Consider the following 20,914-nt stretch of genomic DNA (forward strand, 5'->3'; position numbering starts at 1 on the left):
TTCGCAGTTTCAGTCACCATTGGCTTTTCGGATGTGCTCCAAGTCGAACTCTAGGCCATTCATGACATGTTTCATGTTGCTTAGCACCTTGGTTTGGCTCAGGTGCAAGTTCAATCAGACTTCTCCAAGGCAATCTTGGCTATTATCGATCCTAACAGCCACCACAATGTTAATCCTCTATTTCGAGCCATCTCCATACTTCAGCACCGAGAATGACTGGATATCATTTTGATCTCGCGTGAAGCAAACTTTCCTGGTGATGCCTTGGCAATGCATGCCCAAGTGCCTTACTTCGAGCAGACCAACTATGACGTCCCTCCCAGCTTCATCTGTGCGCTTCTTCTCTGAGACCTCGAACGTCCCCCCATTGTAAACTAGCAGGAGCTAGTCTATCCCTCTCATTTCAATTAAAAAAAAAGAGTTATTATATAAGCCATTTAATTTCACTGGATTCTCTCAAAAATTAATAATTTAGGAGTTACAATTAAAAATCATTATTTTAGAATTAAATATGAAATTAATAAATTTAATTCAGAAATGATAAATAAAATATTATATACAAATTGTTTTTTTAATTCAAACACGAGTTAATAATATTCCATATTTCAAACAAAAGCAAAGTTTAAATGTACTACTATATTTTCAACCTCTTGTAATCTAGTGATCAAGACTTGACGTTTTCCTTATCGTATTTTGTATTATCCAATGTTAACTCAAATATGTTAAGTACTATTTATAAAACACATTTTTAATAAAATTAATTTTACTTTGGAATAATAATGAGTTTTTTATAATTTAAAAATGATAAAACAAAATATTATTCATAAATATAATTTTAGATTTATAATTTTGTATAAGAACTATTATCTAGAAAAAAATTATATTTGTATGCAAAACATCCGAATTTGAATGAGTTTATGAAACAATATTTTTAATAAAAAGAAATATTTTATAGTAATTGAGACAAATTTGTAAAAAAAAAATTATATTTTACGAAAATGTAAGTATACAAAAAAATTAAATATAAAAACAATAATTAACCTGCAACATCAATATTAGAAAGAATGTTTCTAATCAAAATGAGTGGTCCTAGTCTTCCACCGAGTCAGCACAGATCCACCCAGTTGATGACTCCAAAACTCGCTCAAAAATGTCTTAGCCGCATCCAAACTAGGAAAATAAGTAGGCTCCAAGAATATCTGACTCAACGAATCCACCGAGCCGGACCCCGCCACGACGCGGTTCCCTTTCGCTTCTAAACTCCCCATAACCACCACCAACACTTGCTTATAGCCGTAAAAGAACCGCTTTAGGGCTCCTTCGATGGCTTGCAAAGCTTGTAAGAGAAAGACCTTACTGCCCTCCTGCTTCTCTGTGTATAATCTCATCGCAGCTTCTTGAATCCTGGGTCCACCTTTAGGATCCACCTCCACTCCCAATATAAAAGGAACCTTGTGCTTCAATTCCTTGGACATATTCGTAATTTCAACCAAACCTTTCGATCTGAAACAATACGCTTCCGTTTCGTTGACCGGTTTTATCAGTAACTGACTTTTCAAGTGAAGAAAATCGGCGGGGTCCATTAAGAGGTGAAGATCTTCGATTTCCGCAAGAAGCTTCCAAATCTTTTCCATCAAATAGCAATCGCTCGCGGCGGTTTCGAAGCTTTCGTCGTCGATCCTTGAAGTTATGCGTTTCAGCACTTGTTTCGCCGTTTGGATCCACGATTCCAGAAGCTGCTGCGTCGTGTAAAGCGTCGCGTTCTCGTGGTTTTCGATGCGGTCGTCGTACGGGCTCTTTTTAAGCGCGTGGAGGTCGTTCGGCTTGCAAACGGCGTCGTAATCGATGTTCGGTTTGCCGGATAAATTCGGTTCTCCCAAACCCAGAGTGTACGGACTACTCCTCATCTCGCACTCGATGGAGTAGAGGATTTTCTGCGCAACGTCTTCGGATTTCTGCCACGTTGCAAGTCGAGGCAGCAAGCTGGCTTCACTGGTTCGGCTAACGATCGTTGTTTCTCCTTGAAGCTTCCATACTTCGGCGGAGCTGGTCTCACGAGCTAGTACTCCGTTCGAAGAAGTCAGGTCGACGATCGGCGCCGCGCCAGCGGCCGTTTTGTCCTCCTTCTCGTCCTCGCAGAGCATGGCAATAATTTCGATCTGACTCTTGGTGAGTGACTCAAGTCTACGACTCCACTCGCGACGGTTCGAATACGATCTAGGATCGGACAGAACAATCGAAATAAACCTGAAGGTGATCTCTAAAGCATGCAAAGCCGGCTTCAAAACGAGCTCGTTTTTCCAAGCTGGAAATTCCCTTGTCTCCCATAACTTTCTCAGCTCCGGTAGCCGAAGATAGTAGTCGTAAGCGTCGGAAGCCGAAAGAGGAGATGAAATATTCGAGAAGCGAAACGGCGTAGGAAACGGAACTTGAAGTTTATTAGAAAGCTTTTGGGATTTGCTTAGGATATCGGAAGAAACCATCTTTGCTTTTCATTCTAAATCAGCCATCTTCGAAAATGAATTAGATAAAAAAAAGAATTATAGATTCACTTGACTGGTTTGGGGAATGAAGAGAAATGGTTATATAATGTGGGAGTTTGGGTATTAGGAAAATGGCGTGTGGAAAGGTAGAGGATTTTGAATTTTGAATTTTTTTTTTGTGTGCTTAAACTTCTGTCCATGATTTTTAGAATCGGATCGTTAGCAAATCGATTATACTATCGATTCATTGGTTTAATCGGTTAAATCAATTTGATTAATCGAAAGAATCGGACGACGTTATAATTATTTAAAAAATTAAATAAAAATATCAAAAATATTTAATAAAAAATAATTTTTTATATCACAAGTCATATTCAAAGTAAGTCATAACATATAAAAGTTAAAAACCATAAAATCAAGTGAAACAAAATGATTCAAATTAACAACAACATAATATTTAAGGTAAACCATATTAAATAATAAATATAATTATATAACTATAATTAAAAAATAAATTTGAGGTTAAAAAATCATAACAAAATGATATTGTTTGGTTTAATTTTTTTAAAAACAATCTCACATGGCTAAGAAACATAGAAGAGCATCCTAAAAGTCTAAAGAGTAAAAATATGAGAACAAAACAATCTCACATTGCTAAGAAACATAGAAGAGCATCCCAACTAACTTCTATAAATAATAGAGGTAATTTGACATTCAAAATCATGAGCCTTTTGGTGAGCATTGAGTGAATTATTCTTTCACTTCAATCAAGTTCGAATTTTAGGCTTCAATCGAACTTTAATTTTTTTTTTGAGTTTAAACCTTTTTGAGTTCAAATTTAAATATCAACAATCAAGAAGCCATCGATCATGACTCTAGACCCTTCAAATGAGAAGATGACGAGATGAGAGGAAAAATAATTTTTTATTTTAGTTTGGGAAGATGATAAGATGAGAGGGAAGAGGAAAGATGAGAGTAAAAATCTTTTTTAATATTAAAAATATATCACGTGATATTTTTAATGAGTTAATGATTAAAAATTAACAGTTTGTCACTATTAGACTTAAATTGAATTATGAAATATAACGTTAAACGTTAAATTAAAATAAAAAAATTAGACACCAAATTAAAAATATATATACGGTGAGTATTTTTTTTTTTGACTTTGAAGCTTTTTTTCTCTCGGGAATGAGAAAAAGGAATATTGAACCTTATCCAAGATCAAGATGTGGTCGAGTTGGAATTCTAAGTGGGTATTCTGGTAAAAGTGGAAGGTAACTGTTTTAAGTTGATCAACTACATTACTTAGCTTATCCGCTCAGCTCATAACCAATCACATACTGCCAGTAATTTACCAAATTCATTTATAAACTTTTTTTAAATAAATTATTTTGCATAATATTTTTTTATATTTAGCAATTTTTGTCTATCAAGTATGGAGGATTGGGATATTAAATTCGCAATAAACTAAATTTAAATATAAAACATTAAAAAATCCAATATTCAACAAATATGTACATCTCTTACATAATCCCCTATGTCTTACTTATAAGGAATTGATTAATTGCCAGCTTTATGCCAAATTAACATTCAAAAGAGAAGAGTCAAAGCAACAATTCATAAAAAATGAAGAATATTGACTGTTCTGGTTTTGAACATCTTTGACATGAACTCGGTAGGTAAAAAGACGAGATTATGAATAAATTAATAGGCAGGGTTGTAGCTGATCTTATTATTAAAATGGAGCAAATATTCGGTTGCAAATTCATGGCAACAAACAGGTCGCGAAGACACCCAAAATATATCCTTCAACTCATTCAGTACAACACTTCTATACAGTCGTTTAAATAATAATAATTTTAAAATATTTAAAAGGGTCATTTTTTCGAAACAAATCAAATTTATATTATAATAATGTATTCATATAAGTTATGAATTTATGATCCACCTGCATACTTTAAAAAAAATTAATTTTATATAAATTTAAGATTACTGGGGGATGAAATAAATAATTGGATTTAATTATTATTTTTATAATATTAGTATATTATAAAATAATATTTTGATTTTAAAACATAAATTATAAATAATCTCAAGTGTATGTATGACATATATTGTTTTATTAGAATCTAGTAGAAGTTTAAGTTAGTTTAGTGGTTAAACTCTAATCTTTTAGGAATGCTACACTTTTAAGAATTTTCCTACGGCAAAGAGATATTTTTTTTGGGTGTTTTAGATATGAAAAATAATAGCACTAAAATGACATCATTTTAGTGTAGTAATCAAATCCATAACCATCAATTATATTTTTGTGATGTTAATTATTTAACGATTCTATCTTACAATTAAAGTGAAAATTAAAATTTAATGAAAATGTAATTATATAAATAATATATCGCTAAAAGTTGAATAATATTTTAAGTGGTTTTTTAGAAACTATTATTGTACTTCACTATTAATTAATTTAGTTGATAAAAAAATAATTAATTTAATAATTTAATTACAATATTATAATATTTAATGTTAGCTTTTGATGAATATAATTTATTGATTTTCTAAAATTTTGGTGAATATAATTTAGAAAATAAAAAGAAAAGATAGGGTAATAAAGCACTTTTGGTAGCCCATATGGGCGAAATGGTTTCATACACGGCCGCGCTTGTTTGGCGACAGAATCACGCGTTCTGAACCACGTGACGCTGGTTCACTGGTTTGGCATCCATCATGCTTGTCACGTGCATCACCCACATCCGCTCCCCCTCCCGTCGGCTCCATGGCGTACCTATCAGGTTCCTTTGGCGGTGCACGATAGACAATTTTGACATCGCCACGTGGCATTTAATTGCCTTGCACGATTGGATTTAGCCGCTGAATTATGAAGTGCCGCCTAATAATGATTTTAAGGCCATTAGTTAAAATCATCATAACTACCAGTCCCATGATCCTTATACACAACATCTGGCGAAAGAAAGCAAAATTTGATTATATGTCCGCTGGTATTTCAATTAAGGTGGTAGGAGTTATAAATGACAAGGTGATTTTAAATTAGTATAAGATATTATAATATAATATTTATTTATAATTTTTTTTTATTACTAAAACATTTGAATAATTTTGAAATCGAGTAGATGTATTACAGAGTAGATACGTTGTCAATGATTAAGAAATATTTTAAATATATGTTAACTTATAATCATCTTAAATTGATTGTTAAATAGTATATATACATGTGTTTAAATAAATTTTGAAAATAAAAATCATTAAATTTTGTGAGTAAAAAGATCAAAATTATATTTAAAAATATAATCTTACTCATTAATAATAAACGGTTCCATATAGAAAAAAGATCATTAGCCTAGTTGTTATGTTGTTCATTGCCCAAATGTGTTGCTATGTGAACAAGTGGTTAAGATGGCTAATGATCTTTCGGGCGATGATGGCAAACCACTTCTCAGAGTCGCAACAGGTATTTTTGTGAATGGCATTGCTAGAATTCATGGTTTTCTATGTTATTGAAACTTGGAGGGTGCTTTTAAATGTTTTTCTGATGCATGTATATGTTTGGCAGTGCTCCTTTTGTATTGGTAAAATCTGATTGTCATGAATTAAGATGCTTGACTTGAGGGGTGGTCAATTAATGAATCAGATATTATTGTGTCAACATCAGTTGCTCTTTTGAATAATATAGACCCTATGACCCATCATCGTTCGGATTTTATAAGTTCTGTAAAGTATGTGGTATATTTTCTGACTCATATCTTGGTAAAATATTAGACTTTGTTGAAGTACGAACATATTTTAACCGATGGATGACTATATCAAATTTGATATGCCATAAAATATTGACATTAACATACCATATACCAACAACATGGATGAAATAAATAAATAAAAGCATTTATATAAAGAAAATCCACAGAATGATTTATTAATTAAGAAAGAAAAATGATAGGACCAATCTGTCACCATGCTTTAACATGGATCTTTACTGGGAGATAGGCATTGATTGAACAGGAAAAGCCGCCATCAATTAAAAAAAAACCAGCCCACCCCTGCGTATAGGCTTATCTTGAATTTTGGATGATTCTACCTGTAAAACATTTAATATTAAACTCAAAAAGGAAAAGATTTAAGATTTTTGAAGGATAAAGGATTATATTAAATAGTAATCTAAGAAGTAGACAAGGTAACCCTTGTTCAAAGTTTGTCTCACCTCACAAATCCATTGAATATCCAAATTTCAATTATATTTAGCTGAATCAATATCTTCGAACAAATTAAAGTACTCTCCTTAATAACATATGCCAGATCTTTTAGTCCAGTTACGCATAGGGATGTTTATCAAGCGAGTCGATCGCGAGTTAGGTAATACTCGACTCCTGCTCGTTAAAAAAATTTTGTTGCTTGACTCGTTGCTAGTTAAGCTCGTCAAAATTTTGTTCAACTAATGCTTGTTAAGAAAATTTGGTGCTCGAATTGTTGCTCGTTAAAATTTTGCTCGACTCAAACTCGTTAAGAAATTTTGTTATTCAACTCGTTGCTCATTTAAGCTCATTAAGCTCACCGAATTTTTTTATTTTTTAACTATAAGTAAAATCTACTAATACTATATATAACTTAATATAAACATAAATTAATAAATTTAATAAAAAAATTATCAAAAGAGTGTATGAAACAAATTGAAAGTCTAAACATCAAAATAACAATCTATAAATATATTAAAATAATAATTAGGCTTTGACTTTTGGATGTAATAAAATAATAATTATTAATTAATACTTGAGTATTTTTAATTATTTATTAAAAAATTAATAGATTAGTAATTTATCATCTTTTTATTATCTATTAGTAAATTAATAATATTTTGAATGAAATAATTTTTTAAGATAATTACTAAAAAAAATTATAAGTAAAAATTGACAAGCTGAGCACCTGAAGCTGCGGGCCTTGCTCAATAATGAAGCTGGTGCCGGTGTAGTCCCGGACAGTGACCCTGAAGCTGAGCACCTGGAATGCCTGAACAAAGCTGCGGGCCTTGCTAGTACCATTGGGCTGGCGGAGTCTGCATTCGTAAATAAATGATATGCTAGCTTTTATCGACCACAGCTGCAGAAGTTTTTCATAATGTAAAATATTAAACATTTTTCATATCGGTTATGTAATGAAGTTTGTCTTTCAGACAACCTAGACCTTGTTCAATAACCGGTTAATCATCAATGGCAGACTACAAATAATTAGATTCAGAATAAAACTACATTTTTATTTTTAACTCTCTTTTCTGCATCTTTATGATTGCTTCTTTACGTGGAAAAGAAAAACTTTTTCCACACGTGTCTTCCACTACTATATATTAAATCATTTTAATGCATTCGATACAACTTTTTCTTTAATTACAATATTTGAATTCAAGATTAAATATTTTTTAATCCTTTTATCTTATGAGACAAATTGAGTTTGGATCGTTACATATTTTAGTTACAATATATACTTTAACTTGAATATTGTTATTCACTGCACACTTTATGACATATGTAATAGAAGGAAAGAAAAGTTAACAATAATAATAGCAGGTGCGTATCATATATGGAAAGCAAAGGAATAGGTTTCTTTTTAGGGATTTTGATTTGGACTGCATGGCAAGAAGTTGAAAGAAGGAAGGAAGCAATTCAATATTTACCATATATGAGAATCAAAGACTTTTTGTTAAATATTGAAAATTCTATTTTAGAAAGATTGTTACGTTAAATTTATTAAGTGAACTCAACCAATATAATTTGTATTTTACTCTTTAATTAATGTTTTTATACGCAATATCAATGTCTGTATTTCTTATTTTTCAAATTTGAAATCAGTTATTTTAAAATAATTTGATTAAGTTAAACTGAATTAAATGGATGGGTGTAGATTAATATTTTTATGTCATTAAGAATTAATAATGTAATTGATATATAAAAATTAAAATTTTGAAGATGATCTTAAAATGGATTATTTGTTAAATTTATACATTCGCTTCTAATAAGATTATATTATGAAACATATGATTGAAATGACAGAGTGTAACATCCTAGATCAGTATGACACACAGTCGATCGATGTAAGATGCCACACGGAACCACCGGAGTGGCTTACCAACTTTTTTCTTACTTTCTTTGACTTTAAAACAACCATTTGAATAAAAACCAACCATGAAATAAAATAAAAACATTTACACTGAGGAGCCCCAAAATAAAATATCTACGTCTAAAAAATAATACAAACCATTGAAACAATAAACTTACGACTCAATTGGACAATAATGTTTACAAATATACATGCCTATTAAAAATGATGAGACGTACTCTGAATTTGCATTGGGTCTGGAACTTGGTCTTTTTCTCTACTACTCCTCGAACGCTCGATTTACTGACTTGCCCACGGAAAACAATCTGAAGGCTGAGCTAACTAGCTCAACGCCACACTAACAAATAGAACATACTAATAGTTTATTACTGAAATGCTCAAGCTATCAAGTGTGCTGCTATCTGGTCTATTGCTATCTGGTTTACTGCTATCTCGTCTACTACTATCTGGTTTATTGCTATTTTGTTTACTGATATGTTCTTTTCTTCTTTGTTTTAGTGAATATACTCATATACCCACTCTCTACTCTATGGTATACATCATGGTGCGACTGAGGGTTTTGCATCTCGGACCTCACACACCCCTCTAGTCTACCGAGAATATGGCTCCAAGAATCTCTGCATCGGACACCACACTCTCGATTAGCCCACTGCTTGAATGTCGGACCTTGCACCCAAACTAGTCAGCTTAAAGTGCCTTGTGCACTCCCTAAGGATATACAGACTGAATCTATACTATAGACTCTGCTATCTTTTCTAAAATAACTCGGGTGTCCTGGTCGTTTTCTCGAGCATTCAACCAATGTTAGTCTTATTTCACCCTACTTTATTCATGTTTCTACGTTTGAATTAAACGTTAATAAATGTTCTCACTTGTAGTCTTATTTGAGAGAAATTATAAGCTTTTGGGAAACCTCACTTACCTCTATACTTTCTCTTGACTTAAAGCCCATTTCTCAACATTGGTATCGATACTAGCCTTACAATACCAATCCCCTTGCTTGTCTCTACATTTACTCGATATTATCCTTATAATATTGATACTCTACCTGCATAAGTCATAAAACACATACGAAAATGCTATATTTCAATTCCAAAGACCCTAGTGAGGTCTCCAAACATTCTTTAAAGTCTTATGTGATTACAAGGAGCATAAATAAGGTTTTATGTCATGCTTATAACATAAATCATGTAATCTACCATTAACATATAACACTAAGCTTCATAACTTACTCTCAAGCTAGAACTCATTTCTAATGATCACTAGGAGTATGGAAGAGTTGATAGTGTGTTACATTGCTTCTTGCTTGCTAGAAACTCTCTCAAGTTAACTAAGGGGCAACTTCTCTTTCCCTCTTGCTTTAGAGTTTTCTCCCACCTCCCTTACTAAACAAAGATAAGAAAAGGGATTTACTAAACCAACTAAGCTCTTGGATTAAAGCTTAAGATGTTGTAGGTAACTTGAATACACTACAACAAATCTTGGATTCATGGATCCCCTTAACCTTCATAAAACCCATTTTGAAAACTAATTTTAAAACTCACAAAATGAAGATTAAAACAAAGCTTGAAGGATGGAGAGAAACATTCTTACCTTGGCTAAACCAATCTAAGATTTAAATGCTTGAACTTGACTTTTGAAAGAGGAAAAAATGAAAACTAATGGAAGAAAGAAGAATAAGAAGAGTTAGTGAGATATTATGGGGAGTTTGGTTAAGTAAATGATATAAAAATGAGGAGAAAAGATATCATCTTTAACAGAAAAAGGGTAAACTACACTTTTAATCCTTCTCCTTCTAACTCACTTTAAAACCATCACTTCTCCTAACTTTTGGAGCCTTTCTAAATGATCCCAACTATCTTAGAAAGTTTAATTATCCCAACTTTCGAATTACTGACCCCGGGATTTGAAACGTTAGACGTAGTCTTATCTTATCCCACTTTATGCGACAATTAACTGAACATATTCGACCCCACTTTCGTTTCTTAAAAAAGAAAATAAAACTAATTAACCGAACAGGAAAAGCTTTCATTTCACATCAATAAAAGAAATTAATATTGTAACAAAAAAAATTATTGCTTGATGATGGTCCCCAAATGGACCGACCCTTCTCGCTTACTAAATGCTATTTTTTACAAGAATATAATGTTAAAATTCATTTTTAATATATGATAAAACAATTATTTTAAATTTTATTTAGTTTATTTATGATAATGTATCTTGGATCTTTGTTTTAAAGGGGCTTATCTGTATATCAACCTTGGATCTCAGGTATGTTGTTGAGAGGATGGATGGTGATCTTTGGGAGAAGGTTCTAAATCCTGAAAATGATTATAGAAGACAGTTAATCGATCAGGTTGTGTCCACTGCTTTGCCAGAAAGCAAAAGTCCAGAACTAGTCTCTGCAGCTGTTAAAGCTTTCATGACGGCAGACCTGCCCAATGAACTGATTGAGCTTCTTGAGAAGATTGTAACGTGGAAGTGAAGCTTTTAACGTGTGCTGTTTTTGCTCTGTGGTGGTCTTTCTCTAGTACCTTGACAGAAATGGACATAATTTCAGTGTTGATTTTCTTTGTACAGGGCAAGAAGGAATGCTTTGCATCATGCCTCTTTGTCTGTTATGACTTGATTCGACCAGACGTTGTTCTTGAGCTAGCCTGGATTAACAATATGATTGATTTCGCTTCCCATATTTGTTGCAGGTAATTTCTCGCAGTATCATCATTTCATTTGATTGGGGATTTAGTAGCTAGACTTTTTATTTTGTCTCGTACTGCCCTGCTAAAAAGGCTTGAATGATAGAACTTAGTGCACTGCCTCACTTTACCATGATTCTTTTATTAGCCATGAAGATGTTTCTTAATTTGGAGATTATTGTTGGAACCTTATTTGAGTCTGTGTTTTTCCAGTTCATCCGTGAATATACTGGGAAAGTTGATGAACTTATCAAGGACAAGGTTGAGGCTCAAAAAGAAGTTAAGGCTAAAGAGCAGGAAGAGAAGTGATTGCACAACAGGTACTCATAACTCTGCTTTCTTGAAAAAAGATTCTCTACATCTGAAACATATTGTAAGCGATCAAAATGGATTGTGTCGCAGAACATGTATGCTCAGTTACTACCTCTTGCACTACCTGAGCCGCCAATGCCGGGAATGGGAGGTGGTTTTGCACCTCCGCAACCCACGGGAGGAATGGGAATGCCCCCAATGGGCAAGGACGGAACTATATAGAGTCCTTCCCAAAATTTTTGGTTTAATAGCATTTTAGGTCCTTATTAATTTAAATTTAAATAAAAATACACTTTTGCCCTTAAATTTTTAGATTAAATACATAAAAAGTCATTATTTTGAACTTCAATACCTTGCTCCTCCCAATATTTGATCCTGGCTCCGTCCTTGTCGATGGACAACTTTTTAAATTAAATACATAGTAAATCCTTGTTATTTTGAACGATACCTTACTCTTCTCAATATTTGATCCTGACTCATCAAATATGATTCATAATTTAGTAATTAGTGGTTAGTTGAATACATGTTGGTCTGAGGGGAAGGAGAATGACAACGTAGTTCAATTAGCGAGTCTTGGAGTCTTCAAAAGTGAACTTTCCCCTCGTCGACAAAGTTGGAATAATGCCATTATGTTTCATGAGTGTGCGATGTGTCTTGTAGGATTTCTATTTTTTAAAAGAAGAGGGATTTTTTGGTGGTGGTAGGGCCGTAGAGTTGGTCAACCCGGGGATTTCATTAACTGTATTTTTTTCGTAGTACTTGTTTTTTGATTCATTCGGTCTTCGGAATGCGACTGATTTTGTTTCATTAACATTTTTTTTTTGGCTCTCCACTTACATGAGATGAAAAGGAAAAATCCAAGTTTCATACGTACAACCTCAAGTCCATCCCCTACCTTTGATTCGGTAGACAATCTCAAGCTCTGCCCACCAAAAGGCAGAATTTTCTGGGATTGCACTGATGCCGCAGGAAGTATAATACCTTAGACAGGAAATCCATGAGTCTACTTTGATTAAAAGGACTACTTAAAATATCCCTTATGAACTACATACAACCCAAATCTCAACACAGTTTATACCTACCTACAACCAAAATGTCTCAACAAACACCTTAAAGAAACAACTTCTGACATGGAATGGAGCATGCTCATGCAATAGCTTCCACTCCCTCATGAAGAAGCATCTGATCGAAGTGCCACACCCCTGAATAACCATGGCACACGCATATCAGGCACAAAAATAGATGAAGATGAAATCATGGTGATTTAGAGTTAAAGATAGCCCCTTTCACTAAAAAAAAAAAGACCGAAGAAGTTTAGACTTTTACCATGTCCTTTTCCAACTCTTCTTAACTGAGCCACATATTCCGATATTTTCTTAATGGCCTCCACCTATAAAGAGAAAGCACGGCGGAATCAAAAACCCTGATTTTATATTCATCAGAAAAAGTAAATTTTATAGACACCGAAATTGTATTATACCTGCTCAGCTAAGTATTCGCGTTCAATGAATTCTGTCAACTGCACGTCATGGTTCCGCACAGCTACCTATTTATAAAAACCTTAATTAGTTAAAAAATATGTGTGCTGTCACCATATTATCACTTTTAAATCGAAATTCACAACTACATGCGGAGAACAAGATAGAAAAGAATATATATATATATATATATATATATATATATATATATAAAGAGAGAGAGTGTCTTACACTATGCAGGTTCAAGAGCTTTTCATTTGTTAGTTTCTCCAGGGACAAGGCAAGCTCCATTGCTGAACCAAAGAACTAAACACAATCAGCTTCATTCGCATATGACATGCTAACATCTACAGTATATTTTTACTACTTTCGACTAATATGACATTATCATGCAATCCGGATCGACATTAAGAAAGATAATGGGATGATCACAAAACAAATTTCAAAATGCTCCAGGTAGTTGGCAAGTAAATGTTCAAGAAATCTCTCTTCCTTGGCTACATTCCTTATAAACGACTATGAACACACCAAACATACAAATTTACAAACATACTTCATAGGTACAACGTGAATCTATATCTCACTGTATTTTTCATGTGGATATATTTTACCGGACGGTAGAAAAAGAAGGCAACCGAATAAGAAACAAAGCACATTTTACTAAACCAACCACAGGCTCTAATAATATCAACTTACCATACAACGCATCTCCTTTCTCTGCATGATCAAACTCAGAGAGGGGCATCAATATGGACTGCAGCTTCACTTTTCCACCTCGTTTATTCTGATAAATAATAAACAACCCAAATCAGGAAACAATGGCATAAACAAAAGAGCAGCAACAATAAGAAAGTGAGGGCATAGATAAAAGAACCTGGTATTCCATCAATTTCTCAGCATGCTCTCTTTCTTCTAAACTCGATTCCTTGAAGAACCTATTCGCACGGGGAAGTCTGACGTTAGCTAAAAAAAAGAGGGTTCCAAAATGCTCAACAAACTCAAACTTTTTCAAGGAGAATTACTTGGCAAGACCCTTGAGTGCAACGTTGTCCCTATCGAAGTAGGCGAATATAGCATGATATACATACGAAACATTGTATTCGACACTGCCATTCCAAAAGAAATGCACAAACAAAACATTAGAAATAAGCATATTCACGCCAAAGCCATCAGAATAAGCCAAAATTCATCTTTACAAAGAAAATCAAATCAACACATCCAGGAAATCATTCAAAATTCGTTTTTCAAAAGAAAAGGCTTGAATGGGTTTTATACAGAAGAAGGCAGTCTATTTTTCCTCACAAAAATTAGCAGGTCAGAGAATAAAATAAGTACTATATTTTTAAAGAATTTTAAAACTGGTACCATCAGAAAATACATTTTTTTCGAATACACAGTTGACTTTAGAAACTATAAAGGAAAAGACCCACTTGATTTGTTCGTTGATTGAAGCTTCACAGTCATCGGTGTACTTTTGGCGAGCCAGAGAAACTTGAGGCGCGGTGGGTACAAGATCAAGCTCCTTCTTCACTTCCTTAAAGGGTTCGAAAACAACACCAGTGAGTGGCTTGTGGTTGGTCCCTTTGGTTGCACAAACTACGACAGACCCAGATCCATTTCCTGGAGAAGAAAGCCGATGAATCGAGGAAGAAAAAGAATGGAAAAGAAAGGCCTGCGATGAAGAAGCAGAGGAAAACAGTGAACCCTCTTGAGAATTTAACAAAGAAAAAGCTGGAGCAGCTTTCAGCAACATGGCTCAGAAAAACCCGAAGCTTTTGAGTTTTGACGAAAATGGGAATCAAAGGATCTGCAAACAGTGGAGGATCGAAGGAGTAGGAGAGAGTGGCATAAGAACTGGGAAAGGGATGGAACGTGTACGGTCCAGATGAAGAGGCGGTGGGTGGGGGGAGCGTGGCATGGAGGCTGGCGGCTCGCCAATCGAGGTTGATTTGGATCTATCCAATTATATATGGGTAAAGTAAACAAAATAATCTCTCGAGCATAAGATTCTGATTCAGTTAATTATAAAAGTTACATAATAATTTTTTAAATGTTATTTTATCGAGTCTTTTGAGTATTAAAGGTATAAAATGATCATCAAATTATTCATATGTTTTAAATTCATCAGTTTTTGTTAAAATATAATTGTATGAGTTAGACGTTAACATGCTAAGTGAGATATGATAAAATCATATTTTATTGATGTCTATTAGTTGACATTGTCATTGCTTTCAAACACAGGCTCAACGACATAATGTTTTAAGCCCTCATTCGATGAAATAATGTAAATATAGAGTTGATCCATAAAATATAGATCGAACGATACTAGGATCAAAATTTAGTATATCTCAATTAATAAGTTAATATCTAGCTTAGAGGGTCGCTAATTTCTTCACAAAAAATGATAAGTTGAGAACATAAAAATAGTGAGGTGATCATTTTATAATTTTTAATAAAACTCGATAAAATAATAATTTATGATTAAGAGATCATTTTATAATTTTAATAGTTAAAGACTTAACTAAACAATATCTTATAATCAAAAGATGATTTATATATTTTATCAATTATATATTTATATGTTCAAATTATTTTGTAGGTATCTACATATTATTAATATTATATATATATATTGATATATTCATTTGTTTATGTTATATTTGTGTATTTTTTGTGTATTTTAATATGGGGTAAAGTATACAAATTATTATCCAATTTTTTCTCATTTTTATTTTGGTCACTTAATTTTAAAAATTTCCAATTTACTAATGGGGATAAAATATAATCTAATAAAATAATATTTGATTGTCAACCTTGGATTCCTTTGACGGATTGCAACAATACATGTAATTAAAAGAAGGCATAAGGGGGAAAAGTTTGCTAACTTGACTCCCATATATAAGAATCATCTGATTTGCTCACCAAAATTACCACAATTTCCATTTAAAACAACACTCGTTTAACATCTCAATATATTTTACAAGAACTTTCCTCATCATCTTCAAATCTTGTTCCGTTGTAGAACCATATAAAAGACGTTGAGCAGCAATTCATTGAAATCAACGACGCCTTTTACGACTCCACCATACTCGAAGATAAGCTTCTTCGATACGAAAGAATATTATATAAACACAACTGCTCGAACATATAATCTCTTAGGAGAACAATATTTTATTTTATCACTGAAATCATTTGATAGATCCTTATTTAAAATATTCTCAATTACAAATAAAAATGAAAAAAAAATTAACTCGTACAAAGAGTGAAAGGTGACTGAAAAAAAATTAATGCAAGATAATAATTACATGGTAGCAAATGGTATTATACAAAAAAAAGGTTAAATTTCTTGAACTGATAAATAATTAAATAATAAAAAACTTACCTTAATTAAAAATTAACGTCATATAATAGACAAAATTAAAATGGGTGGGTTTTAATTAATTTGTTACATAAACCATTAATATAATGTTGAACATTAAAAGCCCCCGTACCAAGTTGCCATACAACTTGCACCATCTTCTATGACAAATTTAAATCAACTTGGAGTTTGTAAAATTCAACTTGCATTTTCCAACTTGCTCTTCATTATTTCCTTTTCAAAAGTTATCATAATCATGTCTAAACGCAACTATTATTATTGTTAACTTACAAATACGAATTATTATTGATATATTGTCAATAAAAAATAATTTCACAAGTAACATTCAAATCACATCAGATGTTTTTTTTTAATTATATTTAAAAAGTTAAAAAAAATATAAGATACTTAATATTATTTGAATACCATTTCTAAAATTACATTTTATTAAAAAATAATTCTTACATATATTATGTATTTTTTATTAAGCTAAGGTGATTACAAATAGATAGGTAAATTTGACTCGTATCCGATTACCGAACCGATTTACTCGAACCTAGACACGATATAGACTCAAATATGATTACTCAAAATTGATCTGAAACTTGAAATAAACCGACCGAAACCGACCAAATTATAGTTTAACCGAAATCAACCTGAACCGAAAGTAACCCGAACTCAAAGCAACCCAAACCGAAATAACCATCCGAAAGCAACCTAAATTTAATTTACCCATACCTAATCCAAACTGAAATCTGACTCGATTTTAACCCGATAATTGAGTGTAACTGAATAAATAGTTTTTTATTATTATTATTATTATTATTATCTATTTTAGTAATTAGATAAATAGTAAAATGATATATTTTTTATTCTCATTTTATATTTTACAATTAGTTCATCACCACATTTAGTAATAGTTTAATAGTTCAATATAATATTTACTCTGTAAAAGATCATCTCTATATCTAATAACTTCTAAATCATTCCAAAATCTTGTTTTTGATAGGGAAGATTATAAAATAAAATTATTCAAACAAAAAATTCGAATTTATGTGATAACTTTAATTCACATTATTCAAAAAATTGATTATAATTAACTTTAAAATAAAATAAATTTTGATAACAAGTGTTAAATAAAAAGTTCTCGTTCAAAATTAATCTAAAGACTAAATACAAATCAAGTCAAAAATGACATTCAACTATTTTTGTATGTCAAACTCACTTATAATTTTCTAAAAAAGAATTAAATTGATATATATATATATATATATATATATATATATATATATATGATAAATGATAATTGGTTATAACAAATGTAAAAAATTGTTGAGGGTTAATACTACGATCAATCCTAAAACTTATCATGATTTATAAAATTATTTATATACTTCCATATTATAATTTTATTTAATTTATTTAAACTAAACTTTTAGCACCGAATTTGAGATGTGACAATATGTATCGGATAAATTTTCTAAATTAAAGTTATAAAGGCAGCACCGATGATTAAGACGACAAAGAGTGAAGACGATTGACCTAAACAAAAACAACCCGAATTAACTCGAAAATCTAAAGGTTGATTTGAACCAAACCAACTTAAATTGACCCGAAAATCTAAAGGTTGATCCGAAATGAAATCAACATGAATTGACCCGAAATCTAAAGCTTGAGGAACCGAAACCAACTGATCCGAGATTAACCCGACTCGAACACCAACCGATCCGATTTTGACCAAACCAATCGACTCGATTTGACCCAACCTGATACCCGACCCGAAATGAATTTCCATTGACCCGAACTCGATCTGACCCTAATCAAACCGAATCCAAACCGAAAGCAATCCTAACCCGAAATAACCCGATCCGAATGACCCGATTGCCACCTCTAATTACAAAGTAGTATATTCTAAATACTCTCAACCATTTGACAATAAACGCTCAATTACTCTACTGCAACATCTGGTGCTCAAATACGTAATCTCTAGAAACAATACTAATTCATTTAACCATTGAGGTAATCACTTTCTTTTTAACAACAACATCATTTGAATATTATTATACTGTTCTTCGCACTTTGTTGTAGGTATTTCGAAGAATCATATGAAATAAATATCCATATGTATATATATTCTCAAAAGAATAATCGTGTGATATATATTTTCGTAGGCTAAATTCTAAAATCAAAATTATATCGCTTCTAAAATTTTAATTTAAATATTTTCTTCAAGTGTAGAATATACATAATACTAACTGATAAATTATCTCAAAAGTTAATATAAAGGAATAACGTCGCAGTAGCATGGTACGAAATAAAATCATAGCAAATTAAAAAAATGAGAAATTTAATCCTGCACTCTTTTGCACTTTAAAATGAGAAATTCGACATTTGTTTTACTATTTGAGTGATTTTATGTAAAATATTTTATTATTAATTTTTCTTTAAAATGTATTGTATAAAAAGGAATTTTATTTGATATTTTCTTGTGGGACCTCAAATTTAATTTTCTTTGCTCGCAAAACAAATATAGATAGATATATAGGTGTTATTTAAGTAAACCATAATTTATGTATCCTCATAAACATACACACACAACACAAGACAATAAAATTGTTGAAATTGCTAATAATTGTAAGTAATGTTTCTCATATAAATAGAGAGAAACGAACAGAAAAATGGTGAAGAAATGAGCCAGAAAAAAATGATAAAAAGAAAACAAGATATACTTGACATTTGGAGCTACTAATGTACCATCACCTTCATCGTCAGCAAGAACTCTTTTTTTTTTTGAAGTAATTATGGAGCTGATAATGTTTCTGTTCTAGCTTTATTTTCAGACACTCGAGCCAGAGATTGAAGGTTGCAGCGTACAATTGTATCCACAAAACTACATGTATCTTCTCTATCGTTACCCGAAGGTTATCAACAACGTAAGATTCGACGACGACTGTCCCGTTACCGTCGGGTGAACCGTGTAGGGTTGTGACAGACTTGTAATTGGTCAGCCGATTATCGCCTCCAACTACGCTAAAGCTAAGCACATGTCAGCCGTCGAGGATCTCTAGCTTTCATGCTGGAAGCCGCCGGGAGGCCGGAAACCACGTGGACCTCACGTAGGGAACCCACGTTGTTGCCATCTCCGACGATAACTTGGCAGCTCTTGAGGAATTGCTTATAAGCTTGAGGGTTATCAAACCGACGAACTATTGACCAAACGGTTTCGATAGGGGCTTCGATGGCTTGAACAACCGCCGAACAACATTGTTTAGGCCCCAGGGTGCGGATATGGTATGCCGCCACCGTGTCGGGAAGCGAGATCCAGCACGGAAGAGGGAAAAACCTATTGAACGCGGCGGCGGTGTTAGGTTGTGGACGAGTTTGTTTCTGGTGGCAGCTGGCGGCAAGGGGTGATGGAGCTGTGAAGAAGGCATGTCTTCAAATAGGATGAATGCGGTTCATAAACGCTAGGGAAAGCTGAATATATAAAGGAGAATTGATTATAAGATCAAAAGAAGAAACAGATCTGCTTGAAATAGTTTGAAGGATTTGTTAGGTCATCTTCGCCTTCATCTCTACTCTACAACATCTCTATCTCTATTTTAAAGATGAAACAATAATTCATCTCCAGTACTACCTCTACATTACCACCAACTCTACTTTATTCACAATATTTAACTATTATAATATTGATTTTGAAAATATAAAATAAAACATATACATTTCTAATAAATATTAAGATAAAAAAGAAAAATAGATCTGCTTGAAATAGTTTGAAGGATTTGTTAGGTCATCTTCAGTCTTCATATCTACTCTACAGCATATCTATCTTACTTTAAAGATGAAACAATAATTCATCTCCAGCACTACAACTCTACTTTATTCACAATATTTAACTATTATAATATTGATATTGAAAATATAAAATAAAACATATACATTTCTAATAAATATCAAGATAAAAAGTATAAATCAAACATTCATAAATAACATTGTGAAAATACAGAGAAAATTGGAGAATTAAGATCTCTTCCTTCTACAATTGGAGAATTGAGATCTTGCAATTTAATCTACTGAATTTATTATATTATGTTTAATTTTTATTTTATTGTGTAGAAATTACAATAAAAAATATAAAAGATAAAATAAAAAGAAAATAATATAACAAATAAAAGAAAAAGAAAATAACAAAAGAAACTAAAAATAATAATAACAAAAATAAAAAATCAGAAGAAAAAAAATATGTATTGCAGTTACAGTGCAACACTAGTTATAGCATGTAACTATAGCTGAAGTACTATCTCTACTCTAAAGTGACGATGGACTGAAATACTATCTCTATTTCAAAGTGGAGATTTTCTTTACTCACTGATGCGCTGGGGAAGAGTTGGAGTTGTAACGAGAAGGAAAAACAGAAGAGATTACGCTGCAAGTGGATGACCTACTTGCAGCTTCTCTTTTGGACTT

At 32.2% G+C, this 20,914-nt stretch overlaps 2 protein-coding genes, 1 long non-coding RNA gene and 1 pseudogene across 3 annotated transcripts; 1 reads left to right on the forward strand and 3 right to left on the reverse strand.

Moving 5' to 3' along the window:
* Window positions 1–1,055: 1,055 nt before the first annotated feature.
* LOC120157821 (nematode resistance protein-like HSPRO2) lies at window positions 1,056–2,550 on the reverse strand. Its single transcript, XM_039168831.1, has one exon. It carries the CDS (start codon window positions 2,481–2,483, stop codon window positions 1,071–1,073), a length of 1,413 nt encoding a protein of 470 aa, XP_039024762.1. The 5' UTR covers window positions 2,484–2,550; the 3' UTR covers window positions 1,056–1,070.
* Window positions 2,551–11,152: 8,602 nt separating this feature from the next.
* Window positions 11,153–11,599, forward strand: LOC120157819. The gene is made up of 2 exons (XR_005519170.1): window positions 11,153–11,305; window positions 11,513–11,599. It is a non-coding gene; the product is annotated as an uncharacterized LOC120157819 (long non-coding RNA).
* A 999-nt stretch (window positions 11,600–12,598) lies between these two features.
* Window positions 12,599–14,989, reverse strand: LOC120157789 (ferritin-3, chloroplastic-like). The gene is made up of 8 exons (XM_039168811.1): window positions 14,520–14,989; window positions 14,112–14,195; window positions 13,964–14,024; window positions 13,786–13,873; window positions 13,321–13,382; window positions 13,092–13,157; window positions 12,938–13,001; window positions 12,599–12,813 (listed from the first exon to the last, which is right to left on the reverse strand). The coding sequence occupies exons 1-8, from the start codon at window positions 14,840–14,842 to the stop codon at window positions 12,758–12,760; spliced, it is 804 nt and encodes a 267-aa protein (XP_039024742.1). The 5' UTR covers window positions 14,843–14,989; the 3' UTR covers window positions 12,599–12,757.
* A 4,161-nt stretch (window positions 14,990–19,150) lies between these two features.
* On the reverse strand, window positions 19,151–20,270 carry LOC120157764 (annotated as a pseudogene).
* Between the last annotated feature and the right edge of the window lie 644 nt (window positions 20,271–20,914).

This window comes from Hibiscus syriacus, unplaced genomic scaffold, assembly GCF_006381635.1.
Source record: "Hibiscus syriacus cultivar Baekdansim isolate YM2019G1 unplaced genomic scaffold, ASM638163v2 tig00111276_pilon, whole genome shotgun sequence".
NCBI classification, from domain to species: Eukaryota; Viridiplantae; Streptophyta; class Magnoliopsida; order Malvales; family Malvaceae; genus Hibiscus; species Hibiscus syriacus.